The sequence below is a fragment of the Mya arenaria genome, chromosome 5 (genome assembly GCF_026914265.1).
Source record: "Mya arenaria isolate MELC-2E11 chromosome 5, ASM2691426v1".
Lineage (NCBI taxonomy): Eukaryota > Metazoa > Mollusca > Bivalvia > Myida > Myidae > Mya > Mya arenaria.
Genome location: NC_069126.1, coordinates 74,651,114 through 74,675,933, shown reverse-complemented (window position 1 = coordinate 74,675,933; position 24,820 = coordinate 74,651,114). Strand labels below are relative to the sequence as shown.

At 32.6% G+C, this 24,820-nt stretch overlaps 1 protein-coding gene across 1 annotated transcript; it reads left to right on the top strand.

The window, feature by feature from the left end:
* Positions 1-10,637: 10,637 nt before the first annotated feature.
* LOC128233511 (probable G-protein coupled receptor 139) lies at positions 10,638-23,289 on the top strand. The gene is made up of 2 exons (XM_052947215.1): positions 10,638-10,754; positions 21,813-23,289. Exons 1-2 carry the CDS (start codon positions 10,716-10,718, stop codon positions 22,938-22,940), a joined length of 1,167 nt encoding a protein of 388 aa, XP_052803175.1. The 5' UTR covers positions 10,638-10,715; the 3' UTR covers positions 22,941-23,289.
* Positions 23,290-24,820: the final 1,531 nt, after the last annotated feature.

The following is a 24,820-nucleotide window of genomic DNA, read 5'->3' as shown; positions in this document are numbered from 1 at the left end:
CAGCGTATGCTAACATTGCAACATTCGGAGAAAGCGAATTATACAAATGTACCATAGCGAAAGAATATAAGACCACTACGACCCACTGTGAAGACCATGCATGCGCTACTGTCAGACCACTTTGTCCAACAGCGTCGTTACGGGACAAAAAAATAAAACAATCTCAGGGAAAAAGGTGTATTTACAGAAATGTCATCTTCTGCTACTACTTTGTTATTGTTAAATATGAAATTATGAATATGCCTTTTATATTAATAGCATATTATTGACACTTCTTTATTCTTTAAGTATTGCGGAATTCATTTTTTTTCTACTTTGTATCTTCAATAAACCATTATAATTGATAAGGTCTATAGCCTTGTTGCTAATATAAAGTTAAACACGACATCGTTTCATACTCCTTATTCTCTCAGAAATATGCACTTATACGTCTGCCATGGTTGTCTCGTATGTCTTAACATCTCATCTTCCGTTACACACACTGGCTGTCTCGCCTTTCGTAATATACGTGGGATGTCATGTTTTTCGTAACATACATGGGCTGTCCTGTCTATTGTAACATACATGAGCTGTCTCGTCCTACATACAAGCAAAATACTGGTTGTGTGTCAGCTTAATGAACATGGTAGCGTGTTCTATGGTAAAACTGCCAGTTTGTCTGTTGCGTTCCTACGTGAAATTTAAATCAGTTGTATTCCTGATGCCCTGAAATATACACAGAGTACCTTCCCCAAATGCGTCTTTAAAATCAAATTACATTGAATTGTAATAAAACGTCTTCTGAAAGTCAAACTTAGCATTAATTTGAAATATCAGCACGCTTGCTTAAAGAGATTTATAATAACTGTCAAATATTCTTGGAAAATGTTGATTCATAAATTAAGTTGTTCTTAAATAAACTACAAAGCCAGGTATAAAGTATAATTGTTGCTTGAGATAGAAACGAACCTGTATTATCTAAATTGCAAAACTTGCTCAAAGAAGGGTTTTCATCAGACATGTTCTATACAAATGCAAAACATAACACCATGGGACATGTATTGCTAATTTGATATACAGTGCATCGTTGCACGAACATAAATACATTAAAAAAAATTGCAAAAAAAAACAAAACAGAAGAGATATACATTGCTTTCGTACTGGTAACGTCAGAGATTGCACATCAAAAGAAAATCCCTAGATCACGGATGTAATTTCATGCACATCGTCAACGACAAACTGTCTGTAATAGATTTTTGTCTAAAGCTGTCGTAAATATCATCATCTCATAAGACGGACACTTTGAAATAAAAGATGAATATCCTTTGACCAAAGATACGATAATAAAAAGCTGCCAGAACTTTGAAAACAAAACGGCAAACATGATTGTAAACTGACTTGTCTACTCGCCTGTTTTAATTGATATAACATGGATGGACATCTAGCAATAATATCGGATACGCGTAGAGCAAATTTATATTCCTTAAAACAACTAGTATGTAACGTAAATCAATTTGAATAAACCAATATCGACCTCTGGGAAAGGAATTGCTTACTTAATATTCAGTAAGATGTATGGTAATTATTGCGCTAGAAATTCGTGCGTTAAGCGGCAGTTCATCTATTAGAAGTGACATGTCTTTTTATACCTGCACGTTCGTTCACAAATGTTTAACGAAATAATAAGGAAATGCTCACTGTGTGTATATATCTGTGGGGCCAGCATATAGAGAACCGTGGGTGTTTATTAATAACACGTTGGGACATATAAGTCTTAAAATGTCACTTTAATTTTGATTTCATTAGTAGCACTTGCAAAGCTTTTATTCTTGGGGCAATTAAATACCCTACGTATCTTTTGTGTTTAAAATAAATATTTATATTAATATTTTGTTTGGAAAACAAGGAAATAAGGTGTATCATGAACGCATTTTTTTTTTTTAAAAACATTATAATCAAAGTTCATTTGTGTTAATATGAAAATGTTTTTGTGTCACTTAGATGACAGTAAACTATGTTATCAAATCTTATTTGATGATTAACTTTTCTTCATTCTCCTACAATTGTCGCAGATGTTGTTTCAGCCAATCACCGTAACCTTCACCGCTGTTCGTCATAGTTTACTTGTTTTTCTTAGAATGTTCTAGCATTTATATATAACCCAATAAGCACAGAAGAAACTGTTCGGCTTAAGTTTTGTAGGTGAAGGTTACATGGTTATTCACGTTTTCGGAATGGATAAACATATCCCGTTAACTTTTATCAGAACTATATGTATGTATTAAAAACTAAAAATTGTAATGGATTCATTTTTCAAACAACAATCCATTCTAGGATTGCAGAAAGAAGCAATCTGATACTATACAGACTGAAAAGCTGTGTTAATTGATAAAAGTAATCGCTCTTAAATATCGTTGATGCACATGTGGCATTGTTATTTAAAATGCCTCTTCTTTAAATTAAATTAATTTTCATGTTACACTTATGTTAAGTAGATTGATAAACAAGTGTTATTATGACATGTCATGTATTGATGTGTAACTCTATTCTGATTTAAATTGAAAATGAGTAAGACTAGACTCAATATTGTGAAATACGTATTACATCAAACCTCTTTGTGTCATGAATTGTCACATGCGGTATATCTAATTAACTTAGAAACATGTTTGGAAACATGATTGTAATTTATCTTAGATGATATTTACTGCTATATTTAATAGAATTACATTTTAATATTATCAGTAAAGTCAGATATCTTATATAATACTCATTGACTCACTGTCACGCATCGTAATAATATTCAAGTTAGAAATAATCAGTAAAAATATTTCATCACGGGTATAACACGTCATATAAATGGTTGTCGCAAGATGAGTATGTCCAATTTATGTTCAGAGAGGTTAACGTCGATCGTGTTTACTCTGCCGCCATCATTTCCAGTGTTTTATGATACGTGATAAAAGGAATGATGGGTCTTTGTTCCAGATATTTTTATAAGCCACAAAGGTTCCATATATAACTAACTTAATGATTGTTTAAAAGAGTAAGATGGTGTTATGTCTTTTCTTCCCTTTATATAAACCTGCCTTATAGAGAATTAACCATTGTGTCCCGTCCTAGTTTTAATCTGAACGTTGTATATAATATGAAGCCAAAATAGTGAGTATCACATTCACTTATTGGTAGTTTTTGTTTCATATACATGATAGAATGACTAATTGGTTAATATTTATAAAATTTAACATTTTTGTTAGGAATTCAGTTTTCAGGTATTAAGTATTACGAAGTCGGGCGCTACCTCGACGGGATAGAAAATTAAAGGATACAACATACACATGTAACAAATTATGCGAGCGTAGGTTGACCGAGTGAGAGGAATGCGAAATCTTTTAATACACCATTAGGAAGAAAAGTAAAACCATTAACGCACCATCGCAAGACCTCTAACAAGCTATGTTCAGACTCGTGCAAGGGCATCACTAACGCACCAATCTAAGGGAGGCAAAGGTATGTAGACCACCAAAGCAGGTGAATGCATCTAACTTGTCAGGATTACCGGGATTCGAAGGCTACTAACGGGCCACCATTAGATAGTTTACTGCAAAAATTTCACTACTTAATGGAAAGGAAGGCCGTGGGATGAAGTTATGGAAGCGAAGGCATCTAATGTGCCTGTATAAGGAAAGGGAACCAGTAACGTACTACTGTAATGGCCACTTACGCACTCAGTAAGGTAGGCGAAGGTCACAAACCTACCAACATTGGGAAGCATACACCGAACAAAAATAGAAGTACATTTAACAAGATAAACATATTAATGAAGGTCTGATGGTAGTAATATAGCTGCACCACTGGTATAAAAACTGATGCCGATGTGGCTTAACCGAAAGTGACTTAAATAATTAACAACCTGTCTAGATGCCTCAAGGTTTAATTAAGAAGAGAGTTTGTTACAAACAAATGTACTGGAATGGATCGAATATGCACCCAGGCTAACGAAATTGTTTTCAAAATGTTTTGACCGGAATGTGTTGACATGAACATGGGAACAAACAAACTTTATATTGATTTGTGATGACATTGGTTTTTTATCATTATGCTATTAAAGATGTACGCCCCATAATGGAGCCTTCATAAATACAGATTCCTCTTTCACGATGCTTATCTAATTAAAAAATATTTTTATCGGACGTGAAGAAAAAAGTGGCTTTTCGTGGTAATTTCTAGTGACTTTCACTGTTTGACTAGTAAACAACTAGGACAATAACTGCCCTGCTAGAATATCTATCTAATTTCAATAACAATTCGAAAGTAATCCAAATATACTACTTGATGTAGAAAGTTTACTTCTTACTTTGTTCAGTTTAGGACACAAATACACCACAGTAAGGAAAGGAAATAATTAGGTTATCGAATTCTATAATTATATGAAATTCGTTCTGGCTTGGAAGAAAATACGTCCTCTATTACTCTGCTTCAGAACAAGTGCATTACATGTAAGCGAGTGAATTCTATATATTTAAAAAAATGTTAATTCAATTGACGACACATACATAACATAACAACCTCATTTTCTAAGAACACATTTAACAGTCTAAAATCAGTGTGGAGAGAAAGAAAGAAGCATGTAATTTTGTACATGTCCTCTAAACCATTAGCTCAGACTTAGCCAGCTGTACCAGTAGCCTGCATTAAGACACATTTCTCTCCGACGTCGCGGCCTTATATCAGTCTCTAATGGTGGAATGACATATTAGGTCATTAATCAGCATCCCACGACGTTAAATAAGTAATAAAAAAGACGTGCGGAGATTGAAAAATAAATGTGTTGTTGAATAAAAATGCGAAATATTAATAATTTATTTTTAAGATTTTAGTATCTATGATGGTTCTCTTATTGGGTTCAACCCTCGTCATTTTAGATTTGAAAATAAATTTTCGATATGACGAAATACACATCAATTCGTATTTAATTAAAGTTTTTTCTTGATTTTGATATGCATTTGTGGTATGTTTTGTTGTCGATAAGTTGTGTGTGTGTCGTATAGTGTTTGGACTCATTAGTCGTATTCCCCAGAACAGTTCGTTTGTGATGATTTTGGCAAATGGCTTGTTCCTGTAGTTTCTTTGTATTATTGTCATTATCAATTTTTTAGTCGTATGTTCCATTGTTTACGATTGAAATTACAAGTACTTTGAAGTTGACAAAACGATTACGGGAGTCAATGAAAATACATGTTTTATGATACTATAGTGTATGTAATGTGATTTACGGATTCAAAGAAATCGGATATTATATCAATCACGTATTTGCAGTATCGAATGTGTGATGGTAAACGTATAAGTGCATATTTCGGAGAGGATGAGGGGCATAAGGATTAAGGTGCTGCAACACATTAGCAATTGCGACATAAATATTACAAAACAAGCTAAGTTATCACATTATGACACCATTTTAGGAAAACGTTGAACATCAATGTGTCCATTTTCTCGTTTGGATAATTTTGTTTTGTTATATTGATTTCAAGTACACTGTTATTTAACGTTCGCAATGGAAAGAATTTGTTATTACAGGAGACAGGTGATCGCATACTTATATAAATGCACAAATCATCCAATTAAATTAATATATTTCAGAATCAATTGTGATTCACAAAAGGGTTGTCTATTTTTAGAACGCACAAAACGCAATTACTTGCAAGCAGTTTTGATTAAATTTGTTATTTATCTATATTTTTAGATTCCGGAAGGTAGAGTGACGAGTAAGGACTTTCCTATTAAAACTAGCAATGTAAATCTTGCGATGAATTCTATTTCGTTTCGCCACGTTTCCTTAAAACGTCAGCTTATTTACTTAATGAAGTTTTTTTTAATCTGAGTTTGCCAATCTTTTGTCATAAAAGTGTCAATTGTACTTGAAATTTATTAGATATTCCGGTGAGATATAAAGATGGTAAGTGCAATTGGAATTTAGACTATCCTATCTTATCGGCAATATCCGGCAAACTCGGGATAGGTCTCTCGTGAATATTTGATCGACCCAAGAGCATTGGACATGAATTTAGAGTCTGGTTTCAATTGAGACTGTTCATTGACAGTTGAAAAGAGCAAACCGACAGGATACGCTATTTCACGTGATATCATGAGCCCATGTTCAAGTCCATATTGTGTTTTTGATATTTGAGTATTAATACTAATATGGCAATTTCGAAAGATATTGTTACTGCGCAAGTATGTTTGAGCATTGGAAATGTCGCTTCCATCGGCACTGATCCACTGTTACCTTTTTGGAATATGTATGCCTAATTGTGTACAAGCACTTAATCAGTATGGGTCCGTGTCTGTATAAATATAATATATTTTCGCAACTTTGTTTTTCAATGTTTTCTCCTAGAACGCAACGACTATATTTCTATTTCAATGAGCTCCAGATGGACTTTTGCGATAACAAATCTTTCGGATAATATAAACAAGCCACAGAAACAGCATTTTTCTTATATCCTCTTCTGTACTTAAAATGTACATTTATTCGTTACGGAAAGAAATGTTGTTAGATTAACAATAATTCAATAGAAAGGTGTCAGTAGACCTTACAAAATCTAATGCAAAAAATCTTAGAAACCAGTAACATTTTTTCGAGTGTAAGCACATCAAACGTCTAAACGCGACAATGCGCTTATTATTTAAATGTCATTTCGTCATTCTCGGAAAAAAAAAATATATGATTTTGCAACCATTATATGGGAAGTGTTTCTAATCGAAAGGTTATATGGATTTTGTTGACAATAATTGGATTCCCAGAAGAAAAGTTAGTAGATGATTCGTGTAAATAATAATAATGATAATAAATATGATTTTTCTATATCAGTAGAAGATTATGCAACCATTAATAGATCTTTTTAACTATAATAACATATCTGGTATTTCGTGCCATACTTTGGTTGTCTCGTCTATTGTAACATACATATACCGTATCGTCTTTCTTTTCATACATGGGTTGTCTCGTCATTCGTAACAAACAAGCGAATATACTGATTTCGTGTGTCAGCTACATGAAAATGGTAGCGTGTTTCATGGTAAATCTGCCAATTTGTCAAAAGCGTACATGAGTGCGTTTTAAATCAGTTGCAATCCTAATATCCTTGAATATTATCGGAGTAGCCAGAATGCGTCTTAAAATTTTAAATTGCATTGATTTGTAATTAAACGTTTGTTTTCACAGATGCATAATAACTGTCAATTGTTCTTGGATAATGTTGATTTATATATCAAATTATTCACTGCATACATCAAGAAGTTACTTCAGTATTAAGTAAAGGGTTATTTGTTTTGTTTTGAAGTTATATAGTTGTCGAGTTAACGTTAATGGAAATAATCTATTGAAATCTCATAATTAAGGTTACATAAAGTGTATAATAAACTTAATACAAAGTATAATGTCGCAGCACGTGACTCAACTGGCATGTGGGTGCCAGATGGAATTTTCCGGCATGCTTGAATTAACCGGAGATGCATATTCGGTGTACTAGAAGTATACATTGCGTTCGTACTTATAACATAGGAGATTGCACATGAAAAAAATCACCTGATCACGTGTGCCATTCCATGCATATCGACAACGGCAAAATGGTTGTAGTAGATAATGCTCTAAACTTGTCATGAACTCATCATCTCAAAAGACGGACATTTTGGAACCATATAATAATATTCTTTGACAAAAGATAAAATAATAATAAGTTGAAAAATGACAAACATAATTTTGAAGTCACTAGTCAACTCAGCTGTCTCAATTGGTAAAACATGGTTGGACATCTGGCAAAAATATTTGAAATGCATAGCGCAAACGTATCTTTCTAAAACAACTACGAAGAAACGTTTATCAATTCGAGTATAGCAATTAGGCTAAATATCGACCATTATGAACGGTAATGCTTACTAAATATTTGCCTAAGATGTATGGTAATTATTTCGCAAGAAATTCGTGCGTTTTGGCAGTTCTTTGTCAGAAGTGACATGTCTTGCTGTTCACGCTCGTAAAGGAACTTTTAACTAAAGAAAACAAAATGCTAAAATTATCGCAGTCATTTGCAGTCAATTACCGTAACCGTTTCCGTTGCTCGTCATTCTATTACTTAGTTTTCTAAGAAGGTTCTAGCATTTATAACTTACCCGATCAGCACGAAAGAAAAGGTCACCTAAGTTTTAAAGGTAAAGGTTACATGGTTATTCACGTTTTCGGATTGGATTAATATATGGAAGTCGTTTTCTGCATCATAAATTTATTTGAAATGTGCAAGAAGTAAAAACTTACACTCGTTATAAATTCATTACACAAACTACAAGTTCAGTAGCCAAAAGTTAAACCATTAACCCCGTTTAATGGTACAGAGAAAACGCCAAAGACAAAGAACACAAATCACAAACAAGAAACATGGAACAACAGCACAAAACTCCACAAACAGCACAATGCATATATACTATATGAAGCAAGGTGTGTTTATCAAGTATTGTTAGCTAGTATTCATAACAGTAACCACAAAATTGACAATATCACAGTGCTACCAAATGAGATAACTGACATTATATCATCATTGCCTGTTAATAAGGCTTCAGGACCAGATGGCATAAGCAATCGAATCCTAAAAGATTGTTCTCACTCGTTAGCTCGCCCGTTGTGCTCCCTATTTAATATGTCTCTCTCAATCGGTAGATTTCCAAAACCATGGAAAGATGCTAATGTGTGTGCAGTTTTCAAAAAGGGTGATTCCATTCTTCCTGTTAACTATCGTTCTATATCCCTACTTAATGCAATGGAAAAGGTGTTTGAAAGGGCAATATATAAACACTTCTTTAACCACCTTCGTGACATAAACTTTTTTACCCCATTCCAGTCAGGTTTTCGGTCAAGCGATTCTACTGTTAATCAACTTGCATACCTTTACAACACATTTTGTAAGGCATTACATGATGGCCTAGAGGCTAGAGCCGTATTCTGTGATATAAGTTAGGCATTTGATAAAGTTTGGCACAAGGGCTTGATTGTGAAGCTACAAGAAACTGGTGTCGACGGCAATTTACTTTCGTGGTTAAGTGACTATCTTAGCAAACGTAGGCAACGTGTAGTTCTCCCTGGCTCTATATCTAGTTGGGTCTTTCTTAAGGCTGGTGTACCCCAAGGTTCTATTCTAGGTCTAGGATTGTCGTTCAATTGCAACCTTTAAATATGCACTTCGTAGTCGATTGCCAGTCTGCCCGCCTTACTATTATTACGGTAGCCGCCGATTACAAGCACTTCACACTCGACTGCGTACTAGTTGCAGTGGTCTTAACTATCACCTTTATTGTAAAAATATTATCAGCTCTCCTCTTTGCGAGTGTGGTGAAGTTGAAAGTAGTACTCACTATTTTATGCATTGCCCTTTATATACCGACTCTCGACAAACTTTCTTTCGTGATATGTCAATAATCATAGAAATTAACATTGGTTTTATTCTCTATGGCAATCCAGCCCTAAACAACGAGAATAACTCCAAAATATTTGATACTGTTCATAAATTCATACAAGACTCGAAACGTTTCTGATCATTACCTGACTTACAGTGTTTCCCCAACATGGTATGTACCCAACTTCTTTTCTTCCTTCATATCTGTCCACACTCTACTTATATATCCTTTATACTGTCACTTGTGCTTATTTTGTATCTATTATGTATCGTGTTTGAACTATTGAATCCATATCTAAAAAAAACAACTTATTCCTATTTTTTAGCATTAGAAACAACTTTTCTCGCATAAAAGATATATATCGTCTAATCGTCAATCATACGCATTTTTCTGGTTAATGAGTAATTTAATTCCCTTGGAGAAGAACTCTATAAGCTATGCTTTCGTTCCAATCCATTTCAATATTATAGACAACTTGTGTGTGTGTGTATATTCTGTGTAGTTTGTTTGTATATGTTGAATAAAATATGTTTAAATCAAGTATTGTTAGGTAGCGCTTTGGAACGGTCAAAATTGTAGAAATATCTTTCATATGAAACAGTGCGAAATACAGTTTACGATTACAGAATCAAATCCTCAAACTATGTTTGTAATAAAAGGTAAAAAATGTGCAAGAAAAAAGAACAGCAATATCAATTTGGTTCTAAAACGAAATTACAGTGGGGGACTTCGGCACAACCAATATCTATTACGTAATATGTACTATGTATTGTTTTTAAAGGTTTTTGTAGATGAAAGTATTTTACAAGCTAAGAAACATTGTTTATTATTTTTTAAGCCAATTCACCCCAATGACATAACTGACAAACAAGCTGTGAAAAACGGTCGAACAAGCGCTTGCTGTGCCAAATGCCCATGTCTTATTACCTGGAATATACCAATAACCCGGTTGAGGGTTTCTTAAAAGCTGACAGCATATTGGTGAAATGGTGTTCCCGCTCTGAGAGCGTCATTCTTCAGAATGCAGTGCTATTGGACATGTGAACGTTTTGCATGGGTTTCAATAGAGGAATAAATACTCATATTATTCAACATCAAGAGGATAACGGAGAACGTGATTTTGATAGTTAATATTTAAAATACGTTTCATTTATTGAAAGTATTTTAAACAATGTGGTGTATTAACGTTTTACTTTGCCTATTGAAAGGGAATACGATTATGGAAAATAAAATTTGTTTTTGGTGTAGGGATAAGTAAATAGCTGATCAAAAAGTGGAATTTGTTTGACTTCATGTGTCGACTTTGCGATTTGTACAGACATCCTTTAAATGTAAGTTCTCAAACCTGTGTATGTTTAAAATTGAATGTCAACTATATACTGGTATCTGATATAAATAGGGCGAGTGTCCAAGTGAATCGTTTACTTTAATAATATGAGCTACATATGATAGTCTAAAACTTATACGATGTAATTAGGAATAATTCTTAAAAAAGGTACGAATGTAGGGATGTTTAGTTGGCTTTTATAGATGCATATTCGGTTATTTATTGTTTCAGACGAAACGATATACAGATAAAATAACAAACAACATGACTTAATTGACCATAGTTTTAAATTACCCATGTCATTATCATGGTCAAACTGCATGTAGAAAGGAACAGTAACATATAGTGATCCCTTGAAAATCCATGCCAAATAAAGGAATGGGGCTAATACATGTCACGCAGTTATAATAACAAGCTAGTGTTTTAAGACTAAAATAAAAATTTGATGAAATGTGGTTTTACATACAGGTAGGTTGAATTGTTTGGTAAATATATAAGATGACGGTTTTAACTAGATTAAAAACGTTGACACTATATAACTTTGGCTACAAATTGTAGTCGCAGTTATTCATGTTATCACTACGGTAACGATATTATAGTAGACTGTGTTTAGTTTGTGTTGAAGCGTTGTACAAATAGCGTTATGAGTCTGTTAATCATGAAGTTTTGGCCATATTCATAAACATTCCTAGTGAAAATATTGAACTAAGTGAAGAAATGATCTTTTTTTATTATACAATGAAAACAAAAAAGACAAGCCCGCTAGTCGAAAATGATATACCAATATAGACCCTTTTTAGGGGAACAAGGCATTGGCAGAGATGAAAATAAAATCTTAACAATTTGTGTAAACCAAGTATTTGAAAAAGCAAGAAGGTCCAATATATAAATGTAAAATGAACACATTTTATTAAACATAGATGATTATTAACATATGCGTTGTTGAAACATGAATTTGCTTACATATAAAATCACTAGGATGCTGTGAGAAAATTGCCCTTAATAATCTTAAAAGAAACATGGGTAACGATTAAGCTGCATCTAATGTCTATTTGATGTCCAAAGCGGTAGAATAACTTGTTTGGAATAAATCATATCCATAATTTTAATATTGCATATGACGATAATTGCAGACTAACCTTGCAAATGCCGATTGCCAAATTCATGCTCATTATCAAAAATATGTACGATTTACTGGTATCAATAATGACGAAAGACGATCTTAAAACATACTGTTCTACGAGTGAATATATTGATCAGTCATATAAATTTCATCAGTTCGCGCTTTTTAATGACAGTCTAAATGTGCGTGATTTGTAGTCATTAAAAACTCAACATTTGTACAGGACTTCGTGCTTACAGTATCGTGCACTTGCAGAGAACTTACTGGATATACTAAACATTTGGCTTAACTCTCTTAATTGTTAATATGTTATTGCCAATTACCAATAAATACATTATGAAAGTGTTTTTACGTGAAATATAAAACTGTTGTTTTTGTTTTTGTTTTTATATCATAGGGATTTGTTTAGTTTGGCTTATCTTTTATCTGTCTCAAGATGGTATGCATGTTGAAAACAGGGGTTATTTATTGCATTGATGAAACGATCAGAAAGAGACACTAACAATTATAAACAATAATTCATTTTGGTTATTTCTCAGTTCTGTAGAAATCATATAATTGTTAGCATTGCTCCTTATCATACTTGAATTGGCACAATAGTTTTCCCCGTTATTCATCTGTTTCACTGCTACTAATTTATTTATTTTCATCTAAAATAAATACTGATTAAATCCATCAAGTTGTCGAAAATGTATCTCCTTTTGTTTAAAATGATTGTGTTGTCAATTATAATTATAAAAAAATACAGAAGATGACTTTGCAAGTTCCGGTTGATACGAGTTCCCGACGATGTCTGTTTCAATAAAAGTTGAAGCATGCATTACTAATTATTTTAAACAATGATGTAGTAGGACGATGTCTCTGCAATACTAAACTGCACTTTGTTGTGACTGCAGGGGATATTATGCAATGCTTTCGCACTATTTTCTCTATGCATGCAGTGCAAGGCTATTATAGACTTGTCTGATCGTTCGTGAAATGCACGGGAAACTAATACATATGTTTGTGTAAATGAAGCTTTCAACAATGGTAAATGCAACACTGGCGGTATCCCAGGGATAATAGCAGCTAATATTTTTTAATCTTTAATAATAGCAGGGTATATGTTTCAGTATGAGAGTCATGCCCAAAGCAATATAACAGTGCGTGTAGCCCTTTCGCAATTGTTTTCAAAGCAAATTGTATTCAATTTTAGATAATTCCTTCTGTTTTTAGTGTAAAATAGTTTTAAATTTTGATTGTTAGATTAATCCTGAACTTAAAAACCGTCATATCCCCAAATCTACGGTTTAAAAGGTGTTCTATTTTTTGTATTATTTGTTCAATCATATCCACTGGTCGTAAAAGACTAGGAAGAGCTTTTATATCGTACCTCATTTCAAACAGTGCATTGTATTACCACACACATTTTTGAGCCAAAGATATATAGCTAGCGATTTGATAAAAATATAAGATTTGTTCAAAAACAATGAATCATCGCCTGCATACATTTATAAACTGATTTGCAATTTTTCTACATATATTTCATATTATCAATAAATGGTACAATGATGAATGCTTTGTGTGTTATAATCGAAATAATGGCCTATTTACCATAGACTGGGCGCTAGTCATTTGATCGTTTTATTATTCCTGGTCACGTAACTATTGTGTTTATTTCACAAACTGACACCGTTGCTGGAAACTAAAGCACGTGTCCATGCCCTGCAGGAAACATGAACCACTATATTGCTGGTTTTATTATAAAATAATCGGTAATACAAACAAGGGATCATAAGCAATGCATACATGCGTTTTTCATACAACTTGTTTACAGTTCAAACAGGAAACATGGTTGAAATGTAATAAACTGTTATACAGTTCAATGTGTTCTAGCGTCTGGTTTTGCAAATGACAAATTTAGATGATGTTTTATTTGAACGCACCTTTAACAAATCATTTGTTAAATATCTCTTCCCTTAGGACTCGGGGGATATTCCTTTCGTTTGATTAAATACAACTAGCTCCTTATTTCAAATGAAAGCTTTCGGTGAGCAATATGTGAAATATATTCTGCTGTCGGTAATTAACTATCTTACTTAACCTTTTGAAATTTTGTCCTCTTTTGAGAAACGAACATTTAATTGTTTTAACAATATTTTCCTTTCATACTAAAACAATATTTGCATGGGTTGGAAAAAATATGAACGTTGCAAAAATGCACGTAATAGATGTCATTATTCAAAAGAATAAAATGATGATTGATAGTAAAGCATATACACAAATATTAGTTGCACTGCTGTCACGGAATACCGACAGTCTTTTAAGTATGAAATAAGTGAAACAAATATCCGAAAGAATATTTGAACTATTTAATTTCTAAAATATTAGTCTATACATGTGGAAGGAGACGTAAATGCTTCTGTTTTATTTATTTAAAGAACTCATCAAAGGTCCATTGCGATAAAGATTTTCATTAATCCTGCAAATGTAGACACCTTTGACAAATTTGATGAGGAAATTGACACTGCAGATGTAAGTTATTTATAAATAAGTTTCAAAGGGGACACGCTAGTGGTCTTGACAATACAACCAAACGAATGTATCGAGTACACATGTGAACTTAGTATGGCTATATAAATATATATAATTGATTAATATAATGTCAGAAACTTCCTTTATTCGAAACTCATGGTTTGTTGGAATTATTAGTTGGAATGCATGAAAACTTTATGAAAATTTCTATTTTTAGTTAAGTAATTGTCAATGCAATATAAAAAGATGCATCTCATTACTCATGTGAAAAACTGCAGAAACAAGTTCAGCAGCAAAAAGTTTAAACATAAACCCGGTTTAAAGGGCATTAGGTAAATTTTAAAGACATAGAACATAAAATCAAAAAATTACAAAAAGAAACATGGAAGAACAGCACAAAAGGTATGTTTACCAAGGATTGTTAGGTAACACCTTGGAACGGTCAGTAAAATGTAAATTTACTAGGGGTTAAAACCAGTTTACGTGCACAAACCTCACCCTTATTCCAGCAATCCTAAATAAAGACAAAACATAAAAGGTAAATCTTATCAAACCTTCGAAGAACATGACGATTTGCTGTAAAGCCAAGCAGCCAATATGCAATGCTACGCGGGGTTTTCTGAAATTGACAAAGTAAGACTTTGGAGTATACACCAGTTTACCGTTATTGTTTTACAAAGCATAATCCTTATATTGCTTAATCGAATAACTGAATGACAAACACAACCAGTAGCGTGTTAATAGAACATTGAAGTGCAATTGAAAAACATATTAAGATGTGTGTGCTTGACAAGTGAAGTAATGCGGTATCTTTTGTACAGCGTGGTTTATCGGATATTTTTGAAAACAGACAAAGTCTGTAAATGGTAAATAAAGGAAATGGTGTTTATAATGAAAAAAGCAGAATTAATGAAATCTAGAAAGTTGCGGACGAACAATCACGTTACACTTTTAAACGAATGTTTGAAAAGCTGAAAGACATTACAGTTTATAACCATGTGCAGGTGGATAAGCCGAGTAGGGTTTCAAATCCTGGTGTGAGAACGGTATACCACTTATGAGTTATGTAAATGAATGACACGACAAATATCCGATTACGTTTCTAACGCAGTATAATGATCAGTAATTTGTCTGAACTAACTTTTCGGCACGGTTTTTCACAAGACATATATATATCAAAATTAACAAAGGGTCATAAAATCATAAATATGTATCTATGATTTCATTTGGGATGGACCCCATAAGATAAAAAACTCTGTTTTAGTTAAAGAGTACAGTAATGGAGGTCTAAAAATGATAGATGTTGTAGCATATTGTAATAGCTTAAAACTCTCTTGGCTTAGAAAATTTGTGAATAGTGAAGGAAAATGGTATGTGTTAATGAACTCATTGTTTGATGTCTGTAAAGTATTTAATACAGGAAAATTGTTTGCTGAAAGTATAATAAAGAAATTAAAAAATAATTTTTGGATTGATGTACTAAACATATTCAATAGCTACATTGATAAATTATCCACTGATCCTGTTGAGAATATACTAGATACACCTTTGTTTTACAACCATAATTTGAAGATTGGTAATAAAGGTATTTTTTTCAAAAGTCTTTATAATAGAGGAATACGTTTTATTAAAGATATTGTTGATGATACAGGCACATTTGTAACAAAGAGATACTTGTACAGAGAATTGTACAGGGACAAATATAAATTTCATATTGTTTGAAGGTTTAATTAGAGTTGTTAAGAACTACATTAAAACATGTAAAATTACATTTAGTAATAATGATAGAACTCAAAACCCATCAATGTCATGTTATGTTAAGGATATTTTGCTTGAAACCAAAGGAAGTAAAAAGGTTTATAATGAATTGATAAAAAATAAGGATACTCCAACATGTCAGGCTAAATGGGACATTGTTTTCCAGGATGTAAATTGGAAAAAGATCTATGGATTGGTATTTAGTATTACAAGAGATACATATATTCAATGGGCATTTTAAAGAGTTCCATACGGGTACTTGTTTTATCTTTGCCCGTGGGCAAGATAAGCATTTCTAGTAAGGTTAATTTTTGGATCTACTTATATGAGGTTGGAAAAAAAATCTCAACAAAAAGGAAATAGAAAATTAACAGCTACGTCATCAGCTATTTCATAAATAGAATTTGAGTGAGGGGCGTCCGACGGATAGCGGCCTATAAAAAAAACGTTTTAAAAAAAAATAGTAATTAAGAAAATAAATTAAAATACTAATACAATTCCGAAAATAAGCATGAAAGAAACAGAAAAGTTGTGTATTTCAGAGTAAGATCATATTCAATTTTACTCTTGAAAATATATGTTTCTATGACACTCGTGAAATAAAATACGATCTTACTCTGAAATACACAAATATCCTCTATGTGCACACATTAAACCCCCCAGTAACCTTACATTATTCTGACTGTTCCAATGCGATATCAACAATCCTTACTGTGTTGTTTGTGGAGTTTTTTGCTGTTGTTCCATGTTTTTGGTGTGTGATTTTTTTGTGCTCTATGTCATTGGCGTTGACCCTGTGCCATTAAAAGGGATTTATGTTTAAATTGTCGATAACTGTGCTTGTTTCTGTAGTGTTTCATATAAATGATCAATCACCACTAGTGGTTGTACATAACTAACATATTTCAATACTGATGATATTTATGATACAAACGATATAAAATAACAACTTAACTGTCTTCTCAGAACTGGATTATAATGCTGTGTTGTTAAGTCATCGGAACGATGTTAAGCCTTTGGCAATAATTTTCTAGTAAATAGTTGAAATTATTGAAAAACTGTCTTTGCGTATAGTAATATATTGAAATCGGGTTATTTTCCAGAACATTTGACTACAGGTGTAATATCTCTCTTTTTAGAAAAAAATCAGAATCTTATATAAATAATAAAACAGGAATTCCTTTAATTCACCGTTCATCGAAACTTTTTACTACTGTGATAAGTTGGCGTGGTGAATTAAGTCTTCTTTTTTTCGTAGAAAAGATCGAGTTGTAAATGATGTTGAAAGGGTCGTACATGGATAATATTTTCATTACAAATTTACTGCTGAAGTGATGAACTTAATTTTACTTTATATGTCCTTATAAATCCCATAGGACGGAGAAAAACATAAATAAGACAGATTTTGTGTTTAGAACAATAATTTTGAACTGAAACATTATATTTTAAAGGATGTTTAAGAAAGACAGATCAAAACCAAGACTTATTTTAACAGACTTTGTTTATCTTCGAATTAGTATTCATTATAAACAATACGGTCTACAAAAAAATACCATAATTTTTGTTTGTATTTTGTTGTTTTTCTTTGTTGTATTATCTAAGGGCGTATTACACGACAATACACGCATCTGTACTTTCAATTATGGTGCAGAAAATCACAGGTTTTGTCCCAAAGTACCGATTCAACCCAGTGTCTGTTTGTTGAAAAACAAGATTGAATTATAGGTTTTCCTTCTCAGCCTAGAATAAAGTTATGAAAGGATTGCTAATTAACAAACATGGGCGACGCAAATAACATTGAAAGTCTAACCCACTTAACAGTGGTAGACGCTTTCATCCAATGTCAATATTGTATTACAATTGATGGTGATAAACACTTAGTGAAATTAATACAATATTATCATATTTCCAATAATATATCAATTGGGTATTATATTTAACCTAACCTTTTTATATTCTAATGACATACCAACCATAACAACCATATGCCATAATCGGAAAAAATATTGTACATTTATTGTAAAAGATTTCAATATACATTTACCACTGTTTTAAATTAGCGTGTTGAAAGTTTTGTGAACGACATAACATAATTTCGGATACCCATTTCGAATTTCGGAGAGTGCGCTTTACAGCTGATGCCATATTAATCACTAAGTCTGCGACACAAATATAACTGTTTCAAAATAAATGATTCTATATTGTGTATGCCAAATTGATAAAATAGATTGACACTATTTATATAAGTTCAATATTGTTTAAGAACTGTACATGTCGTCAATAGTTTCAAATACATGGAGTTGTGCATGATATGAACTTAAAAGACAAACTTATGACAATTCCTTGTTATTATATTTTTTCAGCTTTCTTTGATGTACCTGCCTGTTGGTTTCAATTGGCAATTGTGTCTTCTTTATTGCTTTCTTTATTTGTAGAAATCATTGAAGTTTTTTTCCAAAGTGTTGTTAAATAAGACCCATTCATGGATGATATTAAAGCATCACTCTTTACTGCTTAAAGGATAAAATAATTGTACCTGTGTGTCCTACCATTTTAATCATATTCAGAAAAAAAAATAGATCAATAAATTAGATTCAATAAGATTCTGTGCGTTAGCTTTATAAAAGTCACAATAAAAATAATTTGGAACTGATAAAAATATACTTTAAAGTAGTTTAAAAAAAGACCGCACACAAATATTAATACCAGTACCTAAATTAGCAGAATGAGTTTATCTTTGCATTAATATTCATTGTAAAACATATGATGTACCACAGTTTATTATAAAGTGTGTTAATGTTTAGTTTAATGCGATGGAAATTTGTACGTAGTGTGTGCGTCCGTGCGTCTGTAAACAATTGCTTGTGAACACGATACAGTCTTCAGTTTTGATTGTATCTCGATGAACCTTGTACAGTATCTAGATATCCAGAAGAGCTCAGATCCTTTTGAAAACAAGCCAGATCCGCCAATGCATGCCTAGATTATGGGCCTTGATAGTATAAAAAAAGTTTTTGTAAAAACATTTGCTTGTGAACACGGGACAGTCTTCATTTTGATTGTATCTTAATGAAATTTGTACACTATTTAGATATCTATTAAAGCTCGGTTCCTTTTGAAAACCAGCAAGATCCGCCCATGCATGCCTGGAAAAGTCTTGAAAGTATAAAAAAAGTATTTTTAGCTAAGTCTATTTTTGGCCAAGTCTACATGAGCGAAGTCTATTTTTAGCCAAGTTTACATGTAAAGTCACAATTGCTTGTAAATGTTTGTTCAAATTATGCCCCTGGGGTCATAACTGACCACGCCTAGTGTTCACAGGTTTGGTATACTTAAATTGGGAAATGTTTAAAACCTTTTTGTCTGAAACAGCTATGCAGATCCTTGCTATTTTGAACAAGGCTTTATTTAGTGGTCCACTACTATGGTTGTTCAAATTATGCCCCTTGGGTCAAAACTGGTACCGCCCTGGGGGTCACAAGTTTCCTAGAGACTTATTTAAGAAATATTTTCAAAATCTTCTTGTTGTAAACCACAATGCCCATACCTTTGATATGTGTTGTGGAGCATCATATGATGACCGTCTAGCAAAATATTTGAAATTACCTCACCTTTTTGGACTTACTTTTTAATTTTTAAAGCTACAGCAATGAAATTTTGACCATGTGCACAGTTTTGCAAACGAGCATCAATGTTGTCCTCGGATGTCCTTGACTCTGACATTTGACCAACTTTCGCTATTTTTAAAGCTACAGAAATGAAATTTTGACCATGAGTTCAGTTTCGAAAGCAAATATTTTTTACCCTCAGATTACCTTTAATTGGCAAATATTAAAATAGTTCATGAAACTAATCTGCTTACAACACTTTCTGTCCTCAGGTGTTGCACATGCAGCGTATTTTAGCTAACCAAAACACAAAAAGTGAACTATATATTTGTTGCCTATTACTCATACGTACATGCGCCTTTTGTTTTGCTTTGTTGTATTATTTAAGGGGTTATTTCACGACAATACACGCATCCGCACTTTTAATAATGGTGCAGAAAATCACAAGCTTTATATCCAAGTACAGATTCAATCCGATTTCTGCTTGTTGAAAAAGAAGATGATTGAATTTTTATGTTTCCCTTCTCAGCCTAACATTTATTTAGTATGAAAGGATTGCTAATTAACAAACAAACGCTATGAAATAGCTTTGAAAGTCTGACCCACATAGCGATAACAGACGTTATCAATTTATTGTCCATATTGTAACGCAATTGAGGCTAAAGTGCTCTTAGTGAAATTAACACAATAATATTATGTTTCCTTTAACGTCCGAAATAAAATGGGTATGAAATTTAACCTAGTGATTTTAATGACATAAGCCTATAATCGGAAATAATTGCTATAACTAAATGCATATGAATAGGTGTATTCTAATGTATTCGGCCACCTCTTCTCATTACAAATGTTACAATGGTATATTATATGGCCGAGGTCATAGTCTTACAGAAAGTGTGGGTGCCTATATTTTATTATGGTCAAAGGTAAAAGGACACGGGTTAGTTAAAATCCTTATTTTATACGTTTTGTTGCGAAAAAAAAAATTTGGTTTCATACTTTTATTTATAAAGAGTTTAAATACTTAATACAAAATAAGTAAACTACAAGATGGCATCCACACTAGATGCCCTTAAAATGAAGGTCAAAGGTTTAAAAAGGTTAAAGTATAGACGGGTTTGTCATAAAGTTGCTTTATTTTGTATGTCTTTTTGATGTGTTGTTAACAAAATACTCCCAAATGATCCATATAACCCTTTGAAAATTCCATATATTGAGGTCAGACACAGTCAATTATTGAAAATTTACATCGTTTAATACAAAATCATCATGACTGGATAAAATGTAATGTGGAGAATTTATATTTTCTAAAATGTTTTACAAATATTATCATTCACACAACCAAAAGCAGACTTCGCTTTGTATTAAAATATATATTTCCAAAATGAGGGCTAAACCTTCTTATAGTAGTTAACGTATTTCGATCTGTAGTTGAAAAATACGTTTTGCCTTGGGTTCAAATTCACATAAACAAGACCTTTATTTACAAACGCAATACAGTTTTCGTGCAATTGTCATTTATGGTACTTGATTCTGTGGTCAGAATGCCTTGAAAGGCCATTAAACGACATTTAGACCTCAACAAAAGTCCAGTATTGTTCATTATGCCACCATCTCCGGACTGTTTATTGTATAGTTCTTTAGAATCATAATAATACTAGCCTCTGTCAATAAAGACTTATGTAAAAATGTATACAACAATTCAAGAAACATTTAAAATATATATTAGCCAAGGGTACTAACACGAATCTTGAAATCATTGACTTATTAAAGATCTGTGTAATTTTAGTATATTAAATGGTTATATATAAATATATATATATAAATATATATATATACTGATACCATAAATATCATCATCATCATCATCATCATCATCATCATCATCATCATCATTGCGACAATTTGTATTATTCGCTATTGAAAATGAATTTGACATTATTACTTCAATTATAACATTTTTGTTATACTTACACAATCTTATTAAAGATATAAAAAGATATAAGGTAAATAAAGTTAACAGCCATTTGCTTCAACGATGTCTTATTTTGTTTACTTTCAGGCTTCACAGATGACAATAGAGGGTTCAGCTCTGTATGCCATGGACATCTTCCCTGGGGGAGGCAACAGTACTACCGGGCCTAAACACCCCAACCCTCAAGATGCCAATGCGTATGAAGATTACGAGACGTTCTATCTACGCGCTCGGTTCATCACAGGACTCGTTTTCTACCCGATCGTTTGTTTATTCGGTATGACTGGAAACGTCATGTCGATTATCGTTATGTCCCAGCGCCAAATGCGGTCTTCGACGAACACATACCTCTTTGCGTTGGCCGTGTCTGATCTAATAAAACTGTTCTGTGATTTTCTCTATTTCACAGTGATATTGTTGTTCCAAATCGACACACCGACAGGAAACAAAGCTTACGCATTCCTTTACCCATACGCGCATTACGTTTTCAACGCATCACTGTGCATATCAGCATGGTTAATAGTGTCAGTTGCAGTAGAACGCTACGTTTACGTCTGTCATCCTACAAAAGTAAAGTTTTATTGTAATATCTACAAAGCACGCATCATATCATCTTCAGTTTTCATAATGATGGCAGTTCTCGCAGTACCATATGCCATGCGATATCGGACCATTCAGCGAATAAACAACGTTACAGGACATGTCGAGTATGACGCCATTGTAACGGAACTTTGGCAGAACCAGTTATTTACAGAGATATACACATGGTTTCAGAATCTCATGCGTTCGATCATTCCACTTGTTATATTAATTATTCTGAACACGCTCATTATTTACGGTTTACGAAGGTGTCGAATTTTCCGGTCAAAGGCTCCGAAGAAACATCGAATTACCACTATGCTGGTGATTGTGATAATCGTTTTTCTTGTCTGTATTACCCCTGACACAATCATGTCAACCTTCTTCGGATTGGGGTATTCTGAGGAGAATTATCTAGCTAGAGGGATTAGAGAAATTACTGACTTGTTGCTCCTCATCAACTCCGCTACTAATTTTGTGATATATTGTATATTCAACACAATATTTTGGTGCCAGTTTCAACGGATATTTTGCTATACATGTCGGCGACAGTCTGGCATCACAGATACAAGAAACATCTCTTTACTGGATATAGGATCAGCCCGATCGTTATTTCGGCGGCGCAGCGAACTGTGAACACATTTTTGTAAAAACCTCATTAACGAATTATTTATAAAACGAAATTGTCATGATTATATTAGCTTACAAAAATCAGACATTAATCTGAGATTCAATTTCATTGACTATTTTGTCAACGTTATCAGAAAATCATAGTTTAAATGCTTCTATCAATATCTATTTTATATTTATTTTGGTTTGTGTTTCCATTATGTGCTTATGACACATGCCAATAATCAGGGTCAACATTACTTAGTGTTAAGGAAGATGGAGCAGTATTTCAATAATGCCTACATTATATTGTGGTATATATTTAAAAATTTACGCAATACAGTCTACGTTCTCAGAATTATTTTTAATAAAATACGTTCCCCTTACACCAACCACTTACCTGTCTTAAAATATGTCTCAACCTGCACTGAGTTATTCTTTGTAATCATCAAAGGTGTATCCATACAAATGCAGTTTCTTTCGTTAACTTACCATTATGCTTATGTCTTTATGCTGTGAATGGTTTATACAAACAAATATGTTGTAATGTGTAATGCTGCGAGAAATAAAATCACACTTGAAACAAGTTTGTTTTAAGAAAAGTTTTATAATGATCCATAGGATGTTTATCAACATGGTCTATGCAGTCTTGTGTTTAGGCAATGTTTCAATTATATTTAATCAGATATATCAGTACATTGTTTTAAATCTCAACTTTAGAAAGGTTCCGTAACACTAGTGTCTTCCTAGCGGTAGTTAATTTCCATTGGTGTCTTGACAACCATCAAAGATAAGTCAATAAGCTCAGTAACTAGGTTTACTTTTAACAATAAATGACGGTCTCCCAGGTTGGCCCATTGATTATTGCATGCAATATTGCACAGAAAGTCTGTTAGAATATAAGTCAATACAAATGACAAGCAACAGCGTTATATTACATAGATATATAAATACGCATACTTGTTACGTTACTATTTTTACTATTTGTCCTTGAAGGTTGTTTTATCATTTCATCAATTTGCGCATTTGTTTTTGTCCCATTAGAACGTTTTCGTAGACAGGTTTAGGTTGAAGAATGTTCGATATACTACAGAGCCCGTTTTCTAATGATCCGTATTTAATAATGTATAATATGTATATATGTGCATTCTTTTACCTGTAAGCCTTTATTATAATAAAGTATGAATACTAATTAGGATCCAAGATAACTTCAGATAGATGTCGATTATGATTTGGAAAATAGTACAACAGTGTACATCAAACAAAAACTTGGTTGTCTTCAGTCTGTCATTTTCAATACTCGGCAGACACTAAATCGGTCGTAATAGAATAAAAGAATATTATGCTTGTCGGATAAGACCTTGATTCGTATTTTGTTCGTTTAATTATATGACACTACAATTATGAGTATGCAAAAGTGTTCTTTTGTCTAATGTTAGGTGTAATTAATGTCAGATATAATGTGTCATATAAAGTCGTAGAAAATGAATGCCCTTCATGGACAGCCTGTTATATAAACGTTCTCTGATTGAAATTACACTGAATGTGTATAATGTATTCTTAGATATGATCAATAGAATAGAACTGAAATAACAAATTGTTTCAATGCATACTTTAACGGGTGCTATTTTGACAAATAATTACCAAATAAAATGGCCTGCATTGATTTTGCATGCAAAGTCCTCAATATTAAAGTATTATTATCCAAACATATGTTTTAAAATGGTAAAATAATTATTAGCCTGTTTACTCGAATCTGTTTGATATTAGCATGTAAAATGCTGCCTTGGTCGTTTCAATATAATTTTACAGGAACATGCAAGGACACTGCAAGCAACCAGGATGCCATGTCTTACAAACAATACTGGAATCCTCTAGAATAATATCAGCTGAATAACCATAATACC